General features: G+C 36.4%; 1 protein-coding gene across 1 annotated transcript in view; it reads left to right on the top strand.

Moving 5' to 3' along the window:
• ADAMTS19 (ADAM metallopeptidase with thrombospondin type 1 motif 19) overlaps positions 1–20,799 on the top strand; it is a 131,557-nt gene that overhangs the window by 93,852 nt on the left and 16,906 nt on the right. The window contains exons 14-21 of the mRNA XM_005486228.4: positions 1,259–1,386; positions 2,054–2,174; positions 4,145–4,225; positions 10,321–10,478; positions 11,191–11,344; positions 14,085–14,220; positions 16,462–16,666; positions 18,664–18,816. Coding sequence (XP_005486285.1) covers positions 1,259–1,386; positions 2,054–2,174; positions 4,145–4,225; positions 10,321–10,478; positions 11,191–11,344; positions 14,085–14,220; positions 16,462–16,666; positions 18,664–18,816 — 1,136 coding nt within the window. The remainder of the gene's footprint in view (positions 1–1,258; positions 1,387–2,053; positions 2,175–4,144; positions 4,226–10,320; positions 10,479–11,190; positions 11,345–14,084; positions 14,221–16,461; positions 16,667–18,663; positions 18,817–20,799) is intronic.

Genomic DNA, 20,799 nt, shown 5'->3' with positions numbered 1-20,799 from the left:
ATGTTGGCAGAAGAGATCACATCTGTTTGTACTGGTCCTCTAGTGATACCCTGAGGCTCTGTCAATTTTAGTAATTTAAATGTGCCCAGACCACTCTGTGTTGTGTAAGTCAGCTGGCACAAAACTCCTCTGTCTGTACTTTTCTGCTCCTTTGCATGCTAAAACTACTTTTTTTGAAAACAGTCCTTTGCAGATGGCAATTTCCAGTCTAGACTGAGCTGGTGCTAGTTAGCACATGCAAAAAAATGTGGCATAGACTGTTTTACAGTTCAACTGTATAGACAGTAGAATTCCAGTGCCCCTGAATGTTTCCTGGAACTGTTTAATTTACTAATAAAAATGCACTCCAGGAATCTAGAAGTCAGTATGAAGTCAGAGTGGCATAGATTGTGTCCAAGTGAAATCAGTTTCAGGCTCAGGATTGACTTTTATCCTTTTAAAAATCTGCAACAGATTTAGGAAGAAGTTCTGATTATGTACATTTGCTAACAAAGATATGAAAAAATCCTGTCATTTTGTACTTGGTTGACCACTGAGGAGAGACTTAGTTTCTTCTATTTGCTGTTACTTTCACAATGGTGAGACAAACTTCATTGTTTATGATGTGGCCATTAGGAATACATGGATACATAGGATATTACTGCATTTTTATGCTCTTTCATAATTAGGAATTATTTACAGAATGTTTTAGGCATTTATTGGAAAATTGCTTGAACTTCATAAAAATGTTAGGAATGATGTTTCCAGGGGTTTTGTGGGGATTTTTTTGTTGTTTTTTTAATGTGAACTTTGTAAATTCATGTATTTTTCTTCCATTGGTGTGTCAGTTATTTCATTTTTTTCTCCTTGACCTGTACAGTTAGGAAGTCTGGAAAGTGTTAACTTTCTTTTTTAACCAATATTTATGATCTGACAAAAATATAGGAGAATAAAAGTATAGATTACAACCAAAATATTCCAACAGCTGTAATGTGTATATTCTTAATTGCAACAATGAGCATGACATGAGTGCTGTGTAGGCCAAGTTTATAGCAACAGCATGCTCTAGGAAGAAAAAAACCCAAGTTTTTTAAACAGCTAAGAAATTGATCAAAATCTTTTTTGTTTTCCCTGTGTGTAAGATACCTTCTTATGCTAATGTAGCTGCATGTCATGCATAAACAATTATCAGTTTTAACAAGAGTGTTGATGATAATTCTGTATTTCTAAAGTTCCCTTTTTCTAACAATGCACGTTTTTCCATCCATTGCTGCTACAGAAAAGCCGTGTGCTTTATTCTGTTCACCAGCTGGAAAGGATCAACCAGTTCTTCTAACAGAAAAGGTGATGGATGGGACGTCCTGTGGCCAGCATGGGCTAGATGTCTGTGCAGATGGTAGATGCCAGGTATGAGTTTATTGTTTTGAACCTGGGTATACAGGCACACACCAAGCATACACATGTGTTAAGACTTTAGAACATCTTTATTTCATATTAGGCCGTTGTCAAGCTACCCCTGATATTAATTCATAGAAATGTATCTAACAGTAATGTGGAGATGCCTAATTTGTGTTAAACTGAATGCTTTTGATCAAAACGCGGGTATAATTTATATTTACATATTCTAGACCTGCTTATGCCCTATTCAGAATAAGTCCTGACATTAATGGCACTTTACCATTGTGGGCATAGCAAAGAACCATCCAAATTTTGAGTAGAAAGCAGGAGAGGCACATTGTATTCTCTTAGTGGGAAGGCCTGTGGAGTGTGGCCTGATGTGCCACAGGTCCCACCAGGAGATAAGACTGCAGTTGTTTCTGCAAGTTTCTCTTGGAGAGCAGCAGGTAGAGTTAGCCAACCACCGAGGAAGAGTGAATGCAGTGCTCTACATAAAGTCAGAGGGGAATTTTCTGTGGGACAGATCTCTGCCATGAGCTAGTGCAACCCTCATTCTCAGCAAGGCTGGGTCATGCTGGCTAGGCATCTTGAGGAAGGGTGAGGTACCTGGTACTAAAAGCAACTTAATGAAAAACATGGCCTGTGTCTCAATAGCTTTTATTTTCTTCTCCCACAGAAATTTGGCTGTGATGGTATATTAGGATCGCTGGCTCGTGAAGACCATTGTGGTATATGCAATGGTAATGGAAAGTCATGCAAAGTTATTAAAGGTGATTTTAACCATACAAGAGGAGCAGGTAATGTCTGTTTGTTTATTTCAAATTCTAAAGAAACAAATGGCTTTTTAATTACTTGGAGCATTGGGAAATCAAAAATGCTATATTTCTTAAAATTATGCAGCTCCTCATAAGAACTTTAGTTTTTTAAAGATGCTAAGACATTGAGGATAAGAGTGCATAAGTATTTTCAAATTTGTTGCAAAGTTATTTCACATTATTTCAATTGCAAAATGAAGGAAATATCTTACATTAAGATACACTCTGTTTCATAGGAGAGACTGATTTTTAAAGGGTATGAGAAATTTGATTTATATTTTTAGCAAATAGAGTGTTGTAAATTCTTTTAGTGTTTAGCTTCATTTAGTGTTCTTCAAAATAAAAATCCAAATTATGATTTTTTATTTAGAGCAATGTTACCAAACTAAGCCAGGCAGTGAAAAATCATAAAGCCAAATGTATGAAGAAGTCTAATACCTCTTAATTACTCATTATTTTATTTTAATAATAACATATCATAACAAGCCAATAGAATTTCTAATGCAAAATGAACATCAGATATCCAAATGCTGCTGTGATCTGTCCTGTTAATGGGAATAGCTTACTGGCTCCAGCACAGTAATGTGGACACAGTAGAGAATTGAAATCCCGATAATGTGCATCTTGGGCTATGTATACAAGTCTTTTCTTTGAAACAGCATTTGACCAACTATCATCATTTGTTTGCCATTACACTTTCAGTTTCATGAGTAAAAAATATATAGAATTTAGAGGTGGCAAGTAAATCACAACAAAAATACTGTAATTATAAGCAGACAGCATATCTTAGAAAAATAAAGGACTTCAGTGGATTTTAGACTTAAGTATAGTACTTTAGGCAAGAGGGGAAAGTTACGCATAGTCTTCAAATGTTTATGTCTGGCACTCTCAAGCAGAATGTAAGGCGAATCAAGCATCCCAAACCCCAGATGAGTCTGGAGGACTACAAGATATAAAAAACCAGCAAAGACAGTTCCTGCTAATAAAATCACATTATGTCAGCTCTCTTCAATGGCTAATGTGAATATCCACACACTTTCAAGTTTGTTTGTGTCAATCCTCAGTATTGTGGTATTGCCATCTTAACCCTTGTGTAAGTTATTTTGCTTCTCAGGAAGCTGTAAGCAATATTTAGGAAGTGTTATTATCTCTTACAGAAATGAAAGATGCTGCTTTAACTTTCATATTTCAGGATTATTGAAAAAGTATTGTAAATGCTAAGTGTTTTGTTATAGGATATCACATAGCTACATATAATAAAAGATAAAATATTTTTTCCCCTTGGGAAATGTACCTAGATAATCTAAAATAGGGGATTTTTTTATTAATGACATTCCTGCCTGTAGTGGTTTCCACCTTTGTTGCCTTTTCACTGAGTTTTACTTGAAGTAAAATGTTCAACGTCCTCTCTTAGTCCCACACTAGCAAGAGACAATCTCAATTTGAAGCAAATAAGTAGGTTTCAAAATCAAAGCCTATCATAACAGGGCTTGAATATGTTAAATGAGGAAGGAGAGGAGATACATAAAACAAACTAAAAACCAAGTAGTGGGAGGATGCTTAGATTTTAGCATCATGCCATTTGTCTTTACATGCTGAGTGAAGTTGGAATTATTTTAGAGTCATCTGGTGGTCATGATGACACTGAACCACTTATCTAGAAATAGCTACACTGGCTCCAGCCCCAATCTCCAAGCCTCACTAGTTCTTGTTATGTTTTACTGTGCCGTACTCTTTTAATTATGTAGCATTATATATATGTTACATATAATACACAGTTCCATAGCTTTTCTTCAATTTTGCAAGAATCTTCAAAGTATTGCTATATAAGTTATAACTTCCTACACTTAAGGAGCAAAATAAGGGAGAAGAAATGAGAAAGCATACAAGATGTACTTTTCTATGCTTTTCTGTTTTTCTACTTAACTTGGGACATCTGGTCTCATGTTTAGGTTATGTGGAAGCTTTGGTGATACCTGCAGGAGCAAGAAGAATCAAAGTTGTGGAAGAAAAACCAGCTCACAGTTATTTAGGTAAATATTATATATGTTTAGTGTTAATGTCCAGTTTTGCTCAACACTGAAAAGTGCAAGCTAAACATGCCTTTGTCATTCAACAAAGCTCTGAATAGAAAAATAGATCTGTGAAGAACTTGTCTAAGGAACTGAAGAAATTTTTACAGAACCATTTTTCATATACGTCTTCTTTTGGACTTTTGTCTCATCTTTTTTAGAGAATATTACAAACACTGTATTTAGATTATGTAAAAAAAGTCTGTGTATATATATGTATCTTTGCACATTTTCAATTTTTTATATGGAAAGTATGTTAAAACTACTGAAAAGAATTTTGTGCTCAAACATAAAATAATTTGTACTCAGAAAAGAAGACACTGGGCATCATAAAGAAGTTCACTAACAAAGTCAAACAGAAGTTCTAAAGTTAGACTGAAAAAGCAGAAAAGTATTTCTTTCACTATTTTGAATTGTCTGAATCTTCTAATAGACAAACTTAATCACAGTGATTTTTTTTCTTTTAGTTTTTCCATTTAAGTGAAATTGTCTTTCATTGATTAAAAAAAAGTATTTCTCTTTTAATGAGGTCTAAAGAAGTTGTGTAAGAGAATACGCTCTGTTATCATTATTGTTACAAGGTTTAAGCAAAAATATGAGATTTCATAATTGGTATTGTTTTGTGCAGTGCTTAAGTTTAAATTGAGAGAGACATAGAATAAGAAGTAGGACAATGATATGAAAAATTCCCTGGCTTGGTCACTGTTCTTAGTTACTGTGCTGGTTTAGGGCAAATTTGTTAAAGAATCTGCAAAGCAGGGCCCCTCCAGAAAGCAAAACCCACACGGCCCCTACCCCCAACTGGTTTGGGAAAAAATTCCTTGGAGAGAGGTGGAAAGAACCTGTTTATTTGACAGACACAACACCCCCCCCAGCACACAAAATGAACAATACCCGATGACACCGCTTTGAGAAAGATGACAAAATCAGAAAGTCTCTTTTGGGGGTGGTTGCTCTGTTCTCAGTCCCTCCGGCACTGGGGCAGCTGCTGCAGCCGAACCTTCGGTGTTCCCGGGTCCCAATCCAGAGCAGGTTTGAGGTGGTCACAGAAAGAGGAGAAACAGTCCAGGAAGCAATGTGGACTGTTTAGCTAGAACTAGCTAATAAGCAGAGGCCAAAGCAGAGCAGAAGCAAGAGCAGAAAAGGGAGCAAGCAAAGCAGCAAGCTGAAGCAAGAAGTGAAAAACAGCCTTATGTACTGCTTGTCTCTGTGTCCCTGATAAGAGAAACCCAAACAAAACTTCCACTCTTCAGAGCTGGTCTTAAAGGCACAGAACAGATGAATGCAAGCATCATAACGTCACCCCAGGACATTTATGTTCATAAGAAATATTTACATTTTAAGAAGTGTGTGAGTATTCTCATTACTTCAACTGAGAGAATGTTGAAGATGGTGAATCTTAATTATGATAGTTTAGGTTATTAGTGGGTGACTGCTGGTTTGCCTTGAGGCCTGCACCTTCCCAGGACGTTTAGCGATCTGGAATATTTAATTGTTCCCCAATGAACCACAGACATGGATATGTAAGAGTGTTAAAACAATAACTGAAGTTTGTCTTTCTATTTACATATGTGGGGAGTAGAAATACTATTATTTTCTATTTTTTGAATAATTAAAAATAAATAAATAAATGCTGCATTTTGTTTAGGGAAATTTATTCCTTCTTCATGAGCAGCAAACTGGTTTTACCCTTGCCCCACAAAAGGCAAAAAGAATGAATTTTTTTTTTATGTCCATGAAATAATATCACTCATTATGCTCATTTGTGAAAGTTGCCAGTTAGCTTCTATTTTCTTGTTACTTTGATTTTGTTTTCACTAATTTTACTCGTTTATATCTGAATGAGGCTCTGCCAGAATTTCTGTGCAATATCTCTTGTTGAGCTTACACCTTTTTTTTTTTTAAGCCTTTTTGGGGACCAGGTAACAGGTCAATTGCCATATCTTGAATTAAAACCTGTATGGTTGCACCTTTTTTTTTTTTTTGGCTAGCACAAGGTATCTAAACTTTCTGCATTTTTAAGTTATTTTGAAAGCATCAGAATTTGAATTGCAGAGGAATAGTTTTTGAATAGGCATAGCCTAATGAAAGTTTTGGGGTGAGAACTTAAGTCTTTAATCTTAGAAACGAGATTCTTCACAGTGCTGTGGTTAAAAATTTGAAAGGTAAAATATATTAAAGTCTTTCATGTTTCTGATTGGTTTTCTATTTTACATTTCTTTATGCTAATTTTATGTGGCACCATACTTGGTTCTGTACTTGAAATTAGTCAATACAGGCCAATACTATTTCTGTTTGGTCTCAAACTTTCCTTTATAGAGGAAATCAGGAAATGGTTGAGAGCCTAGGGGTAAAAAATAAAGACCAGCCCAAGGAATGAAACTTCTTTATTGGTAGGTTACAACAGGCTGCCTGACCAAGCGAAGTCTGTTGATGAAGTGCTCTTACTTCATCTACAGGAATCATCATGCTTGCAGTCTCTGATCTGGCTTAGCAATTTCAGTAACCTGATATCTGCTGGAAAAACAGCACACCAACCTGTGAATAGTTCAGGAGACTCTTGGAGTGTACAGAGGATAATTTTTTAATCAAAACTATAGACCCAAGTAATGGTGTTCCTGGACCTTGTTGATTTCTTCCCAACCCAGATCAACTACTTGGAGAGTTTGTGGCAGCCTAGACTGCAATGATCATGCCCTGCAGGAACTCATGATTTTTAGGGATATGGGCCAGGTGAAGACTAAAGCCAGGATTTTATGAGAGCAAACTTTCAGTTGTCTAAGGAATTGGTAGATAGTAACACCTGGGAAACTGCCCTTGGGTCTACCAGAGCAAAGCAGAGCTCATTAAAGATTTAGGATAGCAGCTTGTTAAAGATTTAGGATAATAGTTTTAGTCACAATTAAGGATAATAATTTTTCCTAGATTGCAAAAGCTCTTGACTATGCCAACATATAAGAAATCAAGCAAGGAAGGCAGGAGAATAGCATGGGTGAGAATGGACCTCCTGGTAAAAACAAAGTGTAAGAATGGAATGCACAGGCAGTGGAACCAGGAACATATATCCTGGGAACTATATAGAGATGATGCTCATATATGTGGGGATGCGTTCAGGAAAACTAGGGCACAGATAGGGCTAATTTTGGCAAGGAATGAGGAGGTTAATAAGGGTTTCTACAGGTTTTTAGTAAAAAAGGGGATAGTAAAGAAAATACACACACCCACAACACACACTGAAAAATAAGACAAGAAAAACTAATGGTGGTGGGTGTGGAGAAGGCTGCAGTGCTTCACAGTTTTTTGCCTCAGCTTCAGTGGTAAACACTTTTTCCACATCTTGCAAGTCCTTCAATACCAGGGCAGGGAATGGTGGAACGAAGTTCCTCCCGTCCTGGATCAGTTTTAAGACCACCCAAGGAACCTGAACATACACAAATATATGGGATTCAGTGAGCTTCATCCCACAGTCCTGAGGGTGCTGGCTAATGTAGTTATCAAGCCGCTCTCAAGTACATTTGAAAAATCATGGCAGCCTGCTGTAGTGCCCACTGGCTGAAGAACAAGGGCTATTGCATTATTTTTGAAGAGAATAGGATAATGCAGAGGACACTGGCAACTAGCAATCAGTTAGCCTTAGCCCTGCTGTTTCCAAAAATTACTTAAATTTCAAGTCTTAAGGTTCTTAAAATGTATTGAAGGGACACCTGATAACCTGAATGGAAGTGAAGGAATTACTTCATTGACAAAAAATATCACTGACTGTACTTTCATTTGGAATTGAATTTCAGATGATTTCTACATTTTCTATAGAAAAGTAAGGGTCAGTCAAAATGACATTATTTTGACACTTTTCTTGAAATATGAATATATTTTGGACAAAGCAGAAAACAAGATTCATTAAGTTAATACAGTAGATTGATTTGTCCATATTTAAGAAAACCAAATTATTAGTAGGTACTGATTTACCAAGTGGAGGACCAGAACCAGGATACTGCTTCTCCCCACTGAGAAATGGGAAAACAGTAGATGGACTGATTTGTTGCATCTGTCTGGCTTTGTATCCTCTCACACCTCATTAAAATTAGACAGGTGTATAATCTTGGCACAGTAATTAAAAAATACATTGCACTCATCACCATCACTTAAATGCCATTTTTGTGATGGCTGTTTTGTGCTCAACAGAGATACAGCTGTAATTAGTCCCCTTGGTTTAGCACAGAAATTGTGGTTGTGGTTACATTATTAAAGTTGTGGTAGGCTTTCCCAGTCCAAGTGTTCTTTGGTGGTCTTTTCAGGTGTAGGTTTATTGCTTGAATTACCTGAGAGAGGATATCTTGTGTTCTGAATGTTCTTCCTATTTTGGGTTACCTTGTACAGAGTAAACTCCTCTGTCAAAAGTTAAGCAGAATAGGAATATATGTGCAGTATGGAATAAAACTCAGTGAACTTGCTTACAAAATGGGGTGTGACAGAGTCAAGAACAGAAGCTGCACTGTCTGAATCCAAATCCACATTTAAGGCTTGAGGACACACTTTCTGGCTTTTTCTAAGACCAGTGACTCATATGAGGAATCTGAAAGCAGAAAATGCAAGATCTGGCATATTTCTGTATTCTGAGCTGGGATTCCAGCTTCCTGCACATGTCTGCATGCTATGGCACACGCATTCACTTTAAAGACCAGACAGAATGATTTCTGTTGCTCTCTGGGGAGAGGATGCTGCTCCATCTGAGCAGCGTGACCCGGCTGGACCTTGGCATGTTTGAGTGTATTTCTTTAATTTCTCCACTGAGAAGAGGATTAGCCCCAACAGTTTGAACACTGAATAGAACTTAATTACCATTAATAATTGAATGCTTTAACTTAAAATACTGTTTTTTAAATCTTGTAGAATCACTGGTTCTTTTTAGTACAAGACTGTTATACAGTGTTAATGGATTTTGTAGTCTTAACATCTATTACACAGTGCTGCAGTTGTACACTTCAGTGGTGTCTTATTCAATTGGATTCCTGCCAGCCAATAGGCCTGTTGCCATTGTTTCCCATAGAAACAAAACATAACAGTATAAATATGAATAGGAGAGGACATGATTACAGGAATGACTCACATTAACTTACAACTTTAAAAAGGGAAATTTTGGAACATGTGGACGTACTCTTACAACAATCTGATGCCAAACATGCAATTTCAATGAAGTCAGACATGTGAAACTTCTTGTACAGAAGATCTCTTCAAGTCTACTTCACATGATTATTTAAAACAAAGTGAATTGGACCAAAATAAAATATTATACCAAATAAAATGGACCAAAATAAAATAAAATTACAAATAATTTACTGAAGAATCTATTTCATTTACTATAGAAAATGCCAATTTTAGAAATATAGAATTCTTTCTTTTCAGTGCATGAAATATATCTTGTCTGGTTTGATCATATTTTTAAATATAAATTAGATCAACATGAGAAATGATTCAGCCAAAAAGAAGAGGCTTTTCCTATTAATTAGAAGCATGCAATTACATGGTGAAAGTGTATAAAGTCTTATCAAATTCTAAGGTGCAGAAAAGGCAAGTGTAGTTATTAGAGACAAAAGAATTTTGAACTAGAATTTTTTTTTTTTTTTAAGTTTTAGCTTAGGTCCACAAATCTTGAAGAGTCCCTTGTGAAAATTGTGTTTCCCGTGCTTTTATGGATTATAGAAATGGCCACCCTGGGAACAGATAATATAGTTCCCTTTGCCTTAAAGTAATTCAGTGTTTAAATTGTGAGTTTTGCTTGAGTGTCAGTCTTCTCAGGCATTAAAATGCTGATTTGAAGTATTAATTTGAAGTAATGTTAAATACACACAATTTTGCCAGGCATTCCCTCCAGAATGTGTTTCTGAAGCACATATCAACTGAAGTTCATGTAAAGTAGGATCCATAAATATCTTTTCAATCAGAGTTAGGTGAATTTCACCTGCTTTTTAAATTATCTGAACAGAAAGTGAGAGGAGAAGAAAATCACTACTGAATAGGAACCTTTTATATTGGGGTTTTTTTCATGTATTTTGCAGCTCTTAGGGATGCTGGAAAACAGTCAATCAATAGTGATTGGAAGATAGAACATTCTGGAACATTCAATATTGCTGGGACCACAGTCCATTATGTTCGGAGAGGTCTCTGGGAGAAAATATCAGCCAAAGGTCCCACAACATCACCCTTACATTTACTGGTATGACAATTCAGTTTTTTTACTTGATTCCTATGATATAGGATAGTAACTAATATTTTTTCCAGACTCCTGAAGAGAATGAGATCTGTGTAAGATATACCTGATTTTGTGTTTACATATATATCTACGAATGTGGGAAGGAGGGGGTGAGGAGAGAGATGTATGTCAGCCTTGTTGTAAAAAAATGCATTTAAATCCAAGAGCAATCTTTATGTTGTTGAGGCAGCATTGAAGGTCTCAGCATTCCTACAAATGTCATAAAAAGCTGATGTGCCAAATAAGGAGAGAAATTCAAATTATTTTCAGGTATTTTTCTGAAATCTCTTGCAGACTATAGCACAGCATCACCATTTCAGAATTGCAATCACCAAATTCTCTGTGAAAAAAGTGGAATTTCGATGCATTTCGGTTTAGTAGAGGAAAATTTAATAGCGACCATAAAGAAAAAGGGAGAGATGACGGCAAAGGACTTCATAAAATTCAAATCCTTTAAATTAAAGGAATTTTCTTAATAAAGCAAAATGTTTTCTTCCTTTGGCTTGATCTGGATGCTCTAATTAATTTATTCTAGCAAATCCCTTAGGAGGGCTGAAAGGCAGTAGTGCCTCAAGTCATTCTGTTGTGCTTTTCAAGGTGATCTACTTGTGGCTTGGAGCTTGTCTTCCATAGTGTCTCTGTACGTAGGAAGGTTTTTGTTCTTTGTATCTTGCAGGTGCTGCTCTTCCACGACCAGAGCTATGGTTTACACTATGAATACACAATCCCATTGGATCCTCTCCCTGAAAATCAGAGCTCTAAAGTACCAGAGCCCCTTTTCATGTGGACACATTCTACCTGGGAAGACTGTGATGCTGTATGTGGAGGAGGTAAAATAAAAGGAAAATGTACAAACACACAGAAACACACACACACACACAGACACACACATGAAAAACACATGAAAAACGACTATGTGCATACAATATGCATGTATATATGTAGTGCAAATGTGTGTGTACAATACACACCTATATATATAAGCACTGTATGTTTATATGTAATTAGGATTCTGATGGTCAATGTTGTATATTTAATACTAATATCTTCATTGTGGTTGGTATGTTTCCATACAATGTAGACATATGTCAGTCTTATGCTTTCTGACTGCATTAAAAATACTGTGATAGCTCTAGGATGAGATCAAAACTAAATATAAAAAGTAGCAAAAGATGGTAATGACAGAACAAAATCTAGACTAACAAGCAAATTCAGGACACAGTTGCCAAGAAGAAATACAAGTGCAAGGGCTAGAACAAGAATAGAAAGTGCATTCCTCTCTGCATTTGGAACTCCTGAAGATAAATGATCTGTAAGAGACATTTCAAACCACAGAAAAGCTGAATCCCAGTCTCAGATCAAATAAGTACAGTTAGTAACATGAGTTGAGAATGATCCAAAAACATATGGAACAAATATTGCGACAGCAGATATTAGTATACTGATATGATATTTTTCCTGAGTTTATTAAACATAAAAAAGTGATTTTGGAAGAACAAAATATGATTCTGAAAACAAATATTGGAATATGAGCAGTATTGATGTAACGAAAGTCTTTCAAACTGTTTTCTAGAAGATGTTATTTAAAACGATACTTACTTACACTTAAAACCACTTCAGATAGGGTTTTTTTTTCAAATAAATGCCATGTACAGTGATGTGTTTATACTTTGTGCAGTTAGTCAGTGGGTAAATTTTGATAGCTGTCTTTCATGCCGACAGCTTTGACGGTCGTGGTTGCTCTCATCAACAGTTCTGAAAACTGCCATGCACCTTGTGATTGAATAGGAAAGCCTGGAAATGCTTTTCCTTCTCATAACATCAGCATAAAGAACACAGTGTTCTAGCTCCTCTGACTGTGTGAACAATCCTGGTGTCTTGAAAGATTGCTGTAGTTTCCATAAACATGCTTTTTGTGGTTTGGTAGGAAAGCTTCTTCCCTAGAAAGTATTTTGTTCATGGTGCTAGTAGCATCCTCTGATTCTTAATAGTGCATCCCAGTTTACTTGTGAATTCACAGTTTTTACAGTTTCCTGATGTATTTTTAGAATAATTTTAATGCTACTACAATCTGTCATTATTGCCCCAGATATTTCTAAATATTTCTATCATCTGCAGAAATCTTAAAATGCAGTATGTCAGTAATTTATTCTATATTAATGCTTAAATAAATATTTAAATGTTTTACTCTAATGTTTATAATTCTTTTTTGTGTTGTAACTGGTCTTCATTTTATGTTATTGTATAAAATAGCTGAATTATTACAAAGTTCCCTAGAAGGTAAATATTCTGAAATACTACTGAAATATTTTTCTTACTTTGGACAAAACTATTTTCACTTTTCTTTTACTTTCTGGCTTAAATATCATGCAGTAATGAAATCAAAATACCAGTTTTTACCCTCTTTAAGTATTTTTTATTAAAATTTAACATCAATATTTTGATTAATCTGAATAAATAATAATACAATTATCAATAGTTTTGCTTAATTGCTCAAAGCATGTGTGAGGATAAAACTATTGATGAGGACATGTGGTTTTGTGTATATTTGCACATGTAACTGGTCTGTGACCTCCTGTGTTGCAGAAAAGCTTTCTTTGCATGGGAGAGAATATGAATACATAGATGTATATATAAGTGCAGAAAGAACTGTCAAACATTTCAAACCCTGTGATATGATAGATTAGTTGCATGTGCTCTCACGTACACAAGCCCTATGTAAAAATGTCAGCAGCGGTCATGCACACAGTGTGCATTTATAACATAACTGCTTCATCCACGGGCTCATTTTTCACCTCTGGTGAATGTTCATGCTTAAGCCTGCCCTGCTCCCACACAGCCCCTTTGCCAGTAAACTTCCAGACAGAGTAAAAGTAACTACAAGAAAAAATGGTTCTAACTGAAATCCTGAATTCAAGGGCTGCTAGTTTTCTAAAATAAAGGCTCTAGTCTAATTGCAAGTTACTGCTTGTGATCAGTATTACATTAAATTATAATTTCTAATGTTTCCATGTTCAAGAGGCACCAGGCTCCAGGCCACCTTCTGGACAAGGACTCTGTACACAGCATGCACTCGATCTCTGCAGCAGTACCCCGCTTCCTAAATGATTTTCTGACCCTGCAGATCAGGTCATCTGGCCTCTTTAGTTCATGGGAAATAGTGCAGGCTCCCAGCTGAAGGACCCATGTGCTGATTGCCTTTATCTGAATGCCAGCCACAATTTGTCCTTTCTTTCCTCATATTTGTAGTTTTCTTCAAGCATTGCTCAGTGATGGAGTTGCAGTGGTTGAGAAAGAAGATTATTCCAGTAAGAGTGGGAGTTTGGCCTATAACTAGTTGCAGGAGTAAAGCAGAAAGACTCTTGATGCTGGTGTGCAAAGGCTAAATTAGAAACTCACAATGTTCCCTACAAACTGTAGGATTTCTTTCAGATTCCCTGCTAGTTTTGAATTTCTTACACTGGTTTTTCAGTTCTTTTAGCCAAACTGTGTATGAAATAGCTGTATCTGTGTGCTTAACAATTTGCATATTCTGGATTTCCTCAAAACCCTGCTTCTTTTTTTTTCCAGGTGAAAGAAAGACAACAGTCTCTTGCACAAAGATTATGAACAAGAATATCAGTCTTGTTGACAACAAGAAGTGCAAATATTTAACAAAACCTGAACCACAGATCCGCAAGTGCAACGAGCAACCCTGCCAGACAAGGTAATAGTGATTTGGTTAAATTGAACTATAATATCTAGATGTAAAAGCAGTGGACTACTTCTCGCAATGAATGGGCAGTAAATACATTCATTCAAAATATTATAATGCAAAGAGTCCATAGGCACCATACCTGAATAAATTCTTATCCAGTAAAGCAGTTAATCCCTTTCCTCAGGAAGTATTCTCACAGACTGATCTGTGCTACAAAACTTTAATGCTCTTTATATAAAGACATATATGGGATTTAATCCCATATTCCTAATTAATGATATGTTTTAGTGGGATTTTTTTTTTTTTGAAGCAAAGCTTCGTGTTTTTAAAGCTCTGCATAAACTCTGGGTACCCTAAATAGTAAATAAATAAACAAATCCCTATTTATCACTTTTTTTTTATGTTAATGCAGCTTGAAGTGTAGCGAGCCTGCCCCTCACTCCAGTCTTTCCTCTCACCCCAGGAGAGGGAAGTCCTTGTATGTGGATCAACAAACAGACTGAGCTGGACTCTGGTGGTTGAGCATTGCAGGAGGCAGGAGGCAGCTCCGTGCGCAGCCTGTGCCAAGCAAATCCCACCCTCCACCCACTGGTGTTCCTGCAGCTGAGCTGGCAGCCTGCTCCTTGCCCTGGCTGACCAGGTCAGCACAGGGGCCCATTTCAGAGTCGTACCACTTGGCAGCTAAAAATTATTTGTTAAGGAGGTCCTCCAGAATTGCATGTACTTTTTAAAAGCAAATTAGAGGAAGTCCACACCTTTCAAGGGAGGGGAAAGCAGCTAGCAAGAGCTGGCTAGCATCCCCAGGAGTAAGCACTAGGATCAGTCTGCTGCAGTCATCTGGAGGACAGGTAGATGGCATTTTTAAACAAAATAATGCAAAATAAATTAAATGCAAATACTGTTGAAGAAAGTATGTAAAGTGAACGAGAAGGCATAGCTTTCTTGGAAAGGATGAGTACTGAAATTGATAAAATATGAAGTATGATACATTTTAAGTAAGACAAAACAACTGACATTTGGTCTTCCAAAAAATAGGGCATTACCCTTTGGGTGGATTATTTAAACTTCATTGTATGCATATTTGAGAAGACCTTTATTTTGTTTTATTAGCACCACTGTTCACTTAATGGATAGAAATGGAATAATCTGATCTTTTTCTGAGGCATTGTCTACCATAAATTTTCAGTATTCTGTGTTTTTTCCAGCTTATTAAGTGACAATTTTAAAACTTTGCTAATTGATACTCAGAGATGCTGTTCTGAGAAACATAGAAAGATTTACTAATCCAAATTTTTAAGCATTCTAAATGATGATTACAAAATTTTATTACTTTCAGGCAGAAATGTTACCAAAGCATATACACTTGCATAAATTCTTATTTGCTGTGGGCCTATGAAGAAATATCTTGAAGTGTATTTCATCATCTTGACAGGTCATGATTTGTAAATTATATATCTGGGCAGATAACAAAAAAACTCCTCAGTTAAATGTTTCATTTTTTTGCGACAAATGCATGACAGAAGATTGAAAAAAATGTTACTAAATATCGGTTTCCTAAAAACTTTCCTTGCAAACTAAGTCTCCTTGAAAACCTGAGTGTTTTCAGGAGACAGAACATCAGGGGCAGAGCTGTTTGATTTTTTTAAAGGCACATGGCCATAATCTGGATCTACAGAACATCTGGGGAAAATTATGTTCTAGAACAATTGCTCTCTAGGTATGTGGTCTGTGCCAAACTGCATCAGCCTTCCCTGTGATTGTGATTTAAGCCATGCAACCTGTTAGGCTTTACTCTGAAGAACATGAAGAATTTTGGGCTTTTGTCCTTTTTCGAGGGCAATGAGTCTTTCACACTTGAGTGATTCTTGCAACACGGTGTTTTCAAGGAATGCTGGGCTTTAGATGCTTGAGATAGATAGACATACAGAGGATAACAGGCAGGCTGATCAGGGATCTGTCATCTTTATGTATATATATATTGGAAATTTTCTAATTGGGATTATAATTAGAGGAAAGTAGTTTGAAAACATAGGAGTAGTGGTCTGGGGAAAGGTTAGGATTTCATTAATACCGTATGAAATTTAATATATGTTGGATTCATGAATACTCCATTAGCAAAATGATAGTAAAAGGAGGCTGAAAAGATGCAAGTGTGTCTTGGGTGTATACACTTAGAATAAGTGAATAAGATGTGAAGGCATTTCTTCCCTCCTGATTTTGTATAAGTACATTGCTTGTGTTTTTTTGCAGATGGATGATGACAGAATGGACACCATGTTCAAGGACATGTGGAAAAGGAACCCAGAACAGACAAGTAGCTTGCACACAGCAGCTCAGAAATGGGACCCTGATCAGAGCTAGGGAGAGGGATTGTCTGGGGCCAAAGCCTGCTTCTGCGCAGCGCTGTGAAGGCCAGGACTGCATGACAGTGTGGGAGGCAGGAGTCTGGTCTGAGGTGATGCATTTACTTATACTCCATATTCTCCAAATACTCCACAGTCGTTATTTGTGCTTTGGTATTTTTTGGAAACAAGGTTTTTTTCAGCATCAAGTGGCACAGCTCAGCCTAATAATTTTCATGGTCCTTGTGCAGTGCTTTGGCAAAGGGTTCAGGGGCTAGGAAAACCAGCTGTGTAGAGCTACTGCATCTTACCTAGTTAATGTTGTGCAGATCTCTTCTGGCCAGTTCTCAAGCACGTATAATCAAGTATGTCCTGTGTGCAGTAGTGGGTAACTTGGGGGAAATAGAATTAAGGCAGCACTTATCAGCTACAAGACCTTGGGTTCAGAGTGGAAACATCTGGGATGTACTTTTGTACCAAGGGATGTTGATCAGCAGATGAGTGATGCCATCCTGCTTCGGGGAGGCTTTGAGGGGAGCCTTTGGCAAAAAAAAGGACATCTTCTTCCCTTGCTCTTTCTTTTCTGCTCTTTTTCCAAACCAACAGCAATAGACAAATGAGCTTGTAAATAACACAATTTCAGATATGCTGCATCCTGAAGTATTGCTGTAAAATATAATCATTGTTCAAAAAGCTCTTTAAATGTGCTTGTCTATTTGGCTTACTTCATCTTTGATTTCTTCTAAAATTAACTGGAGGAAGAAGAGTATTATTCTCACTACCATCTGGACAAGATGAAAGGGTTATTTGGAACTTCTCCTTTCACTGAAAGAGTAAAGGCAATTCTGATTGCCTCCCATACTAGAAGCTGTGCCATGAATACCTCTGTGATCAAAATACGAATAGCAGCTTCTGAATGTGGGTGCAGTCCCTTCTTTCAATTGCTCTACTCAGCAGAACTCCTTGATCCCCAAGCAAGAAAGAGCTAACAAATAGGGAATGTTTTCAAAGATGAAAAGCACATGCTAAGGTAGAGATAGGAGATATAGGTAACACCAGTTTCTGGTGAGGTACACAGTTTTATGATGCAAGAGCTGGTTGTGAGAAGAAAGGCATCCATTTACAGTGATGAGTAAAAGCAATCAGAATCACAGATTGTTCATTCAGTTTGTTTTACTTGAGAGAGGAGAAATGAGAGAGCATGTTTTTGTTGGAAGCAAAAAATATTTTTTGAAGAGCGAGGTATTTCCCGTGGCCATTCCTACTATCACCATTATGTAGGAAGCTAGCCATTACTGCTTCCTGTGGTTATAATCAGCTTGGCACAGGAGAGTTTTGAACTGCAAGCAGTGGGATGATCAAAAGCAGTGATAATGTTTTGAGAAGGAAATGGCATCATTTTTGGCTATATAAGGGGGAATGGTGAAAAAACCCCATAGATTAGGACCTTCTAAGCAACTTGAAAAGAGCTTTCACATGCTGACTATATAGTGACTTCGAATTTTCATGTTCAGTCTGGATTCTTGCATCATTTTGGAATATTTACTTTTCCATTCTGCATTTTTTTCCTCCTCCCAAAAAAGGCTGTTGGACACCAACAGAGCTTTCCTCTGCTAGTAGATATCTCTGTTAGTACATATCTCTGTTAGCAATATATAAGTTGCTTCATATCTTATTCCTATCAATGTTATTTTGATTTTCTTTCATTATATTTCATTTCATTGGAAGAAGAAAGATTGCCTTATGTTTTTAGTGTAAAATTTTGCATTCATTTAATCATGACTTCTTGGATCATTTCTTATTCCAAATACTATTTTGTCCTTAAGTAATTAAGTAAGTATTAAGTATTAAGTAACTATTTTGTCCTTAAGTAAGTAATTTTTTATCTAATTTTAGGTAAAAATGAATCAATTATAATTTTGTCCCCTAAAGAATTTTTGTTCAGTTTTTCTTTTTTAATAAATCTAGTATTGATGCTATTGAAGGTTGGAAGTTAGGAGATCACTGAAGCTGTGAAATATTTATGCTGACCTGGCAGGAGTCATATAGAAGGGGATGAAATGGGGTAAGTGAATTTTGTAGAAATCTGGAAAACCATTTTTTCCAACAGTGCTCTGTGAAGTGTGGTAAGGGAGTACGGCATCGGACTGTGAGGTGCACCAATCCACGCAAGAAATGTGTTTTGTCCACAAGACCTAAAGAAGCAGAGGACTGTGAGGACTATTCCAAATGCTATGTCTGGAGAATGGGAGACTGGTCTAAGGTGAGTAATCCTTGATACTAGTACCTCCCAGCATCACACATTTTGCAAGTTGAGTTCTTAATAAGAATTACTCTTATCAAAAGTGTACAGATGTCCCAGCTGAAGGAACAATAAGGCTATAAACAAAAAAAACCTAAAGTGGTAGTCGCAGTGAGCCTACAGTATAAATAAAAATCAGGAATATAAAGTAAATGTGACATAAATCTAGAATATAATGCAAATTTGTATTATCTTATTGTGTCAGGCAGGCAAACAGCTTCAGAAACTGCAGCCAGCTCCAACCTTACCATTCACATGTTTTGTTAATTTTTGTTTGCATATTTTATTTGTGATTCCAGTAAAGTACACTCTCCAGTCTTATACACTAGCACCTTTAGCTTATTAAATTTCCACATAAACCATTTAGCATGTGGGAAGCATCTATTACTGTTTTTCTTTTATTATTTTTTTTATTATTATGGACTCTCAGCATAACTGTCATTACATTATTTCCTTGGCATATGTGTTCTGAGAGATGGATACGCATTGGCCAATCAGTAATAAACAATATTAGTTAGATCTGTGATTAGCCTTCAGTATCTGTTACAGTTTTGTAAAACCCAAAACATGCTGAAATTCTGAAATTGAACCTTGTCAAGGTTTTCTCTTGCTATATCACAGACCACACTTCAGCAGAAAGATTGTAATCTTTTTTTATTTCCTTTGTTTCTCTTCATAACTTTGCACACACTTTTACTTTCAGCACCTAACATTATTGCAGCATTTTTTAAACTTGCTTGTATGGAGAAGTATTTAATGTATTTTTAGTTGTCTTTCATGTGATGTAGGAGCTGGAAACAAGGACTAAAGCCAGCAGTGTATGGCTAGCCAGCCTTCCAAGAATTAGCTGCAAGTACTCTGTGAGTAACTAGCTACTTCAAAAGCACATAGTATAACCATTATTTTTTTTAAACAAAAGCAACTAGCTTTCAGTAGCAATATTACTTTTACAAGAAGATATGTTTGGCAATAATATTTAGTATTTCCATTTCTCTACTACATAACCTCAGTGGAAACCTGCCTCATTTAGCACTAGCACCAGTAGGAAGTAAACCGTGGAGAAGTGACCATCTGCTTTCTTAATTGATGCAACCATTCAAATTGGGGTTGCTGAGGCTATGTGGGTATGCTGAGACAGATACACTGTGTTCCCAGTGCCCTCTGGAATGAAGAACTTTATCCTCTCTGCGCCTTTCACAAACAACCTTGCCACAGATGAGTGTACAAAAACTTATATCGTCTTGTTTAAAATTTACTGGCAATTTGTATTTCCTGCTCTCCTTTTTGAGTCAAAGCTGTAATACTCTCACCCAAACTGCACTTTGAACTTTAAAATTAGGACACAAGGAATTATAGAATTGGCAAAATCTTTTGAACAGTTAACATACAGTTTGACTATGACTTGTGCAGCAGAGACTTTCCAAGATTTATACTAAAAAATAGATACCTTGATTTCTCTACAGGGACACAAGTTCAATTTAAAATATATTTGGATGTGAATTTCTTTTCTCTGTAAATCTTCTGTTCCATTGAAAGACTACATAGCAACATGAAATCATGGTCTACATGTTGATATGTCTGCAATGGTGAGAACAAATGAAAAGCTCGGGTAAATGTTAATCTTTGCTCTGTTTGTTTCTTATCCAATGGTTCAATGCAGCCTTCTGTGTTCAGTTTTTACTCTAGGATTGTTCTTGACATTGACAGAAGTCTGTTCCTTTGAGCAGAGCCAAGTTCCCTCTAGCTAATGCCAAGACTTGGCTTGAAAAATTTAGATGATGCTTCTCACACATTGAAACAAGAGGCCTAATATCTTTACTTGCTTTGCTGCTTCCTTTGAACTCCTAAGACAGAATTTTTAATCAAGCTTAAATTGCATTATTACTGAAAAGATAACATGATTAATAATTATGGAGCGCTGTAACACAGTTAGTTTGTTTTATT

Source organism: Zonotrichia albicollis, chromosome Z, assembly GCF_047830755.1.
Source record: "Zonotrichia albicollis isolate bZonAlb1 chromosome Z, bZonAlb1.hap1, whole genome shotgun sequence".
Taxonomy (NCBI): Eukaryota; Metazoa; Chordata; class Aves; order Passeriformes; family Passerellidae; genus Zonotrichia; species Zonotrichia albicollis.
Note: the sequence above shows the minus strand (reverse complement) of the source record. Positions and strands in the feature narration are given on the sequence as shown.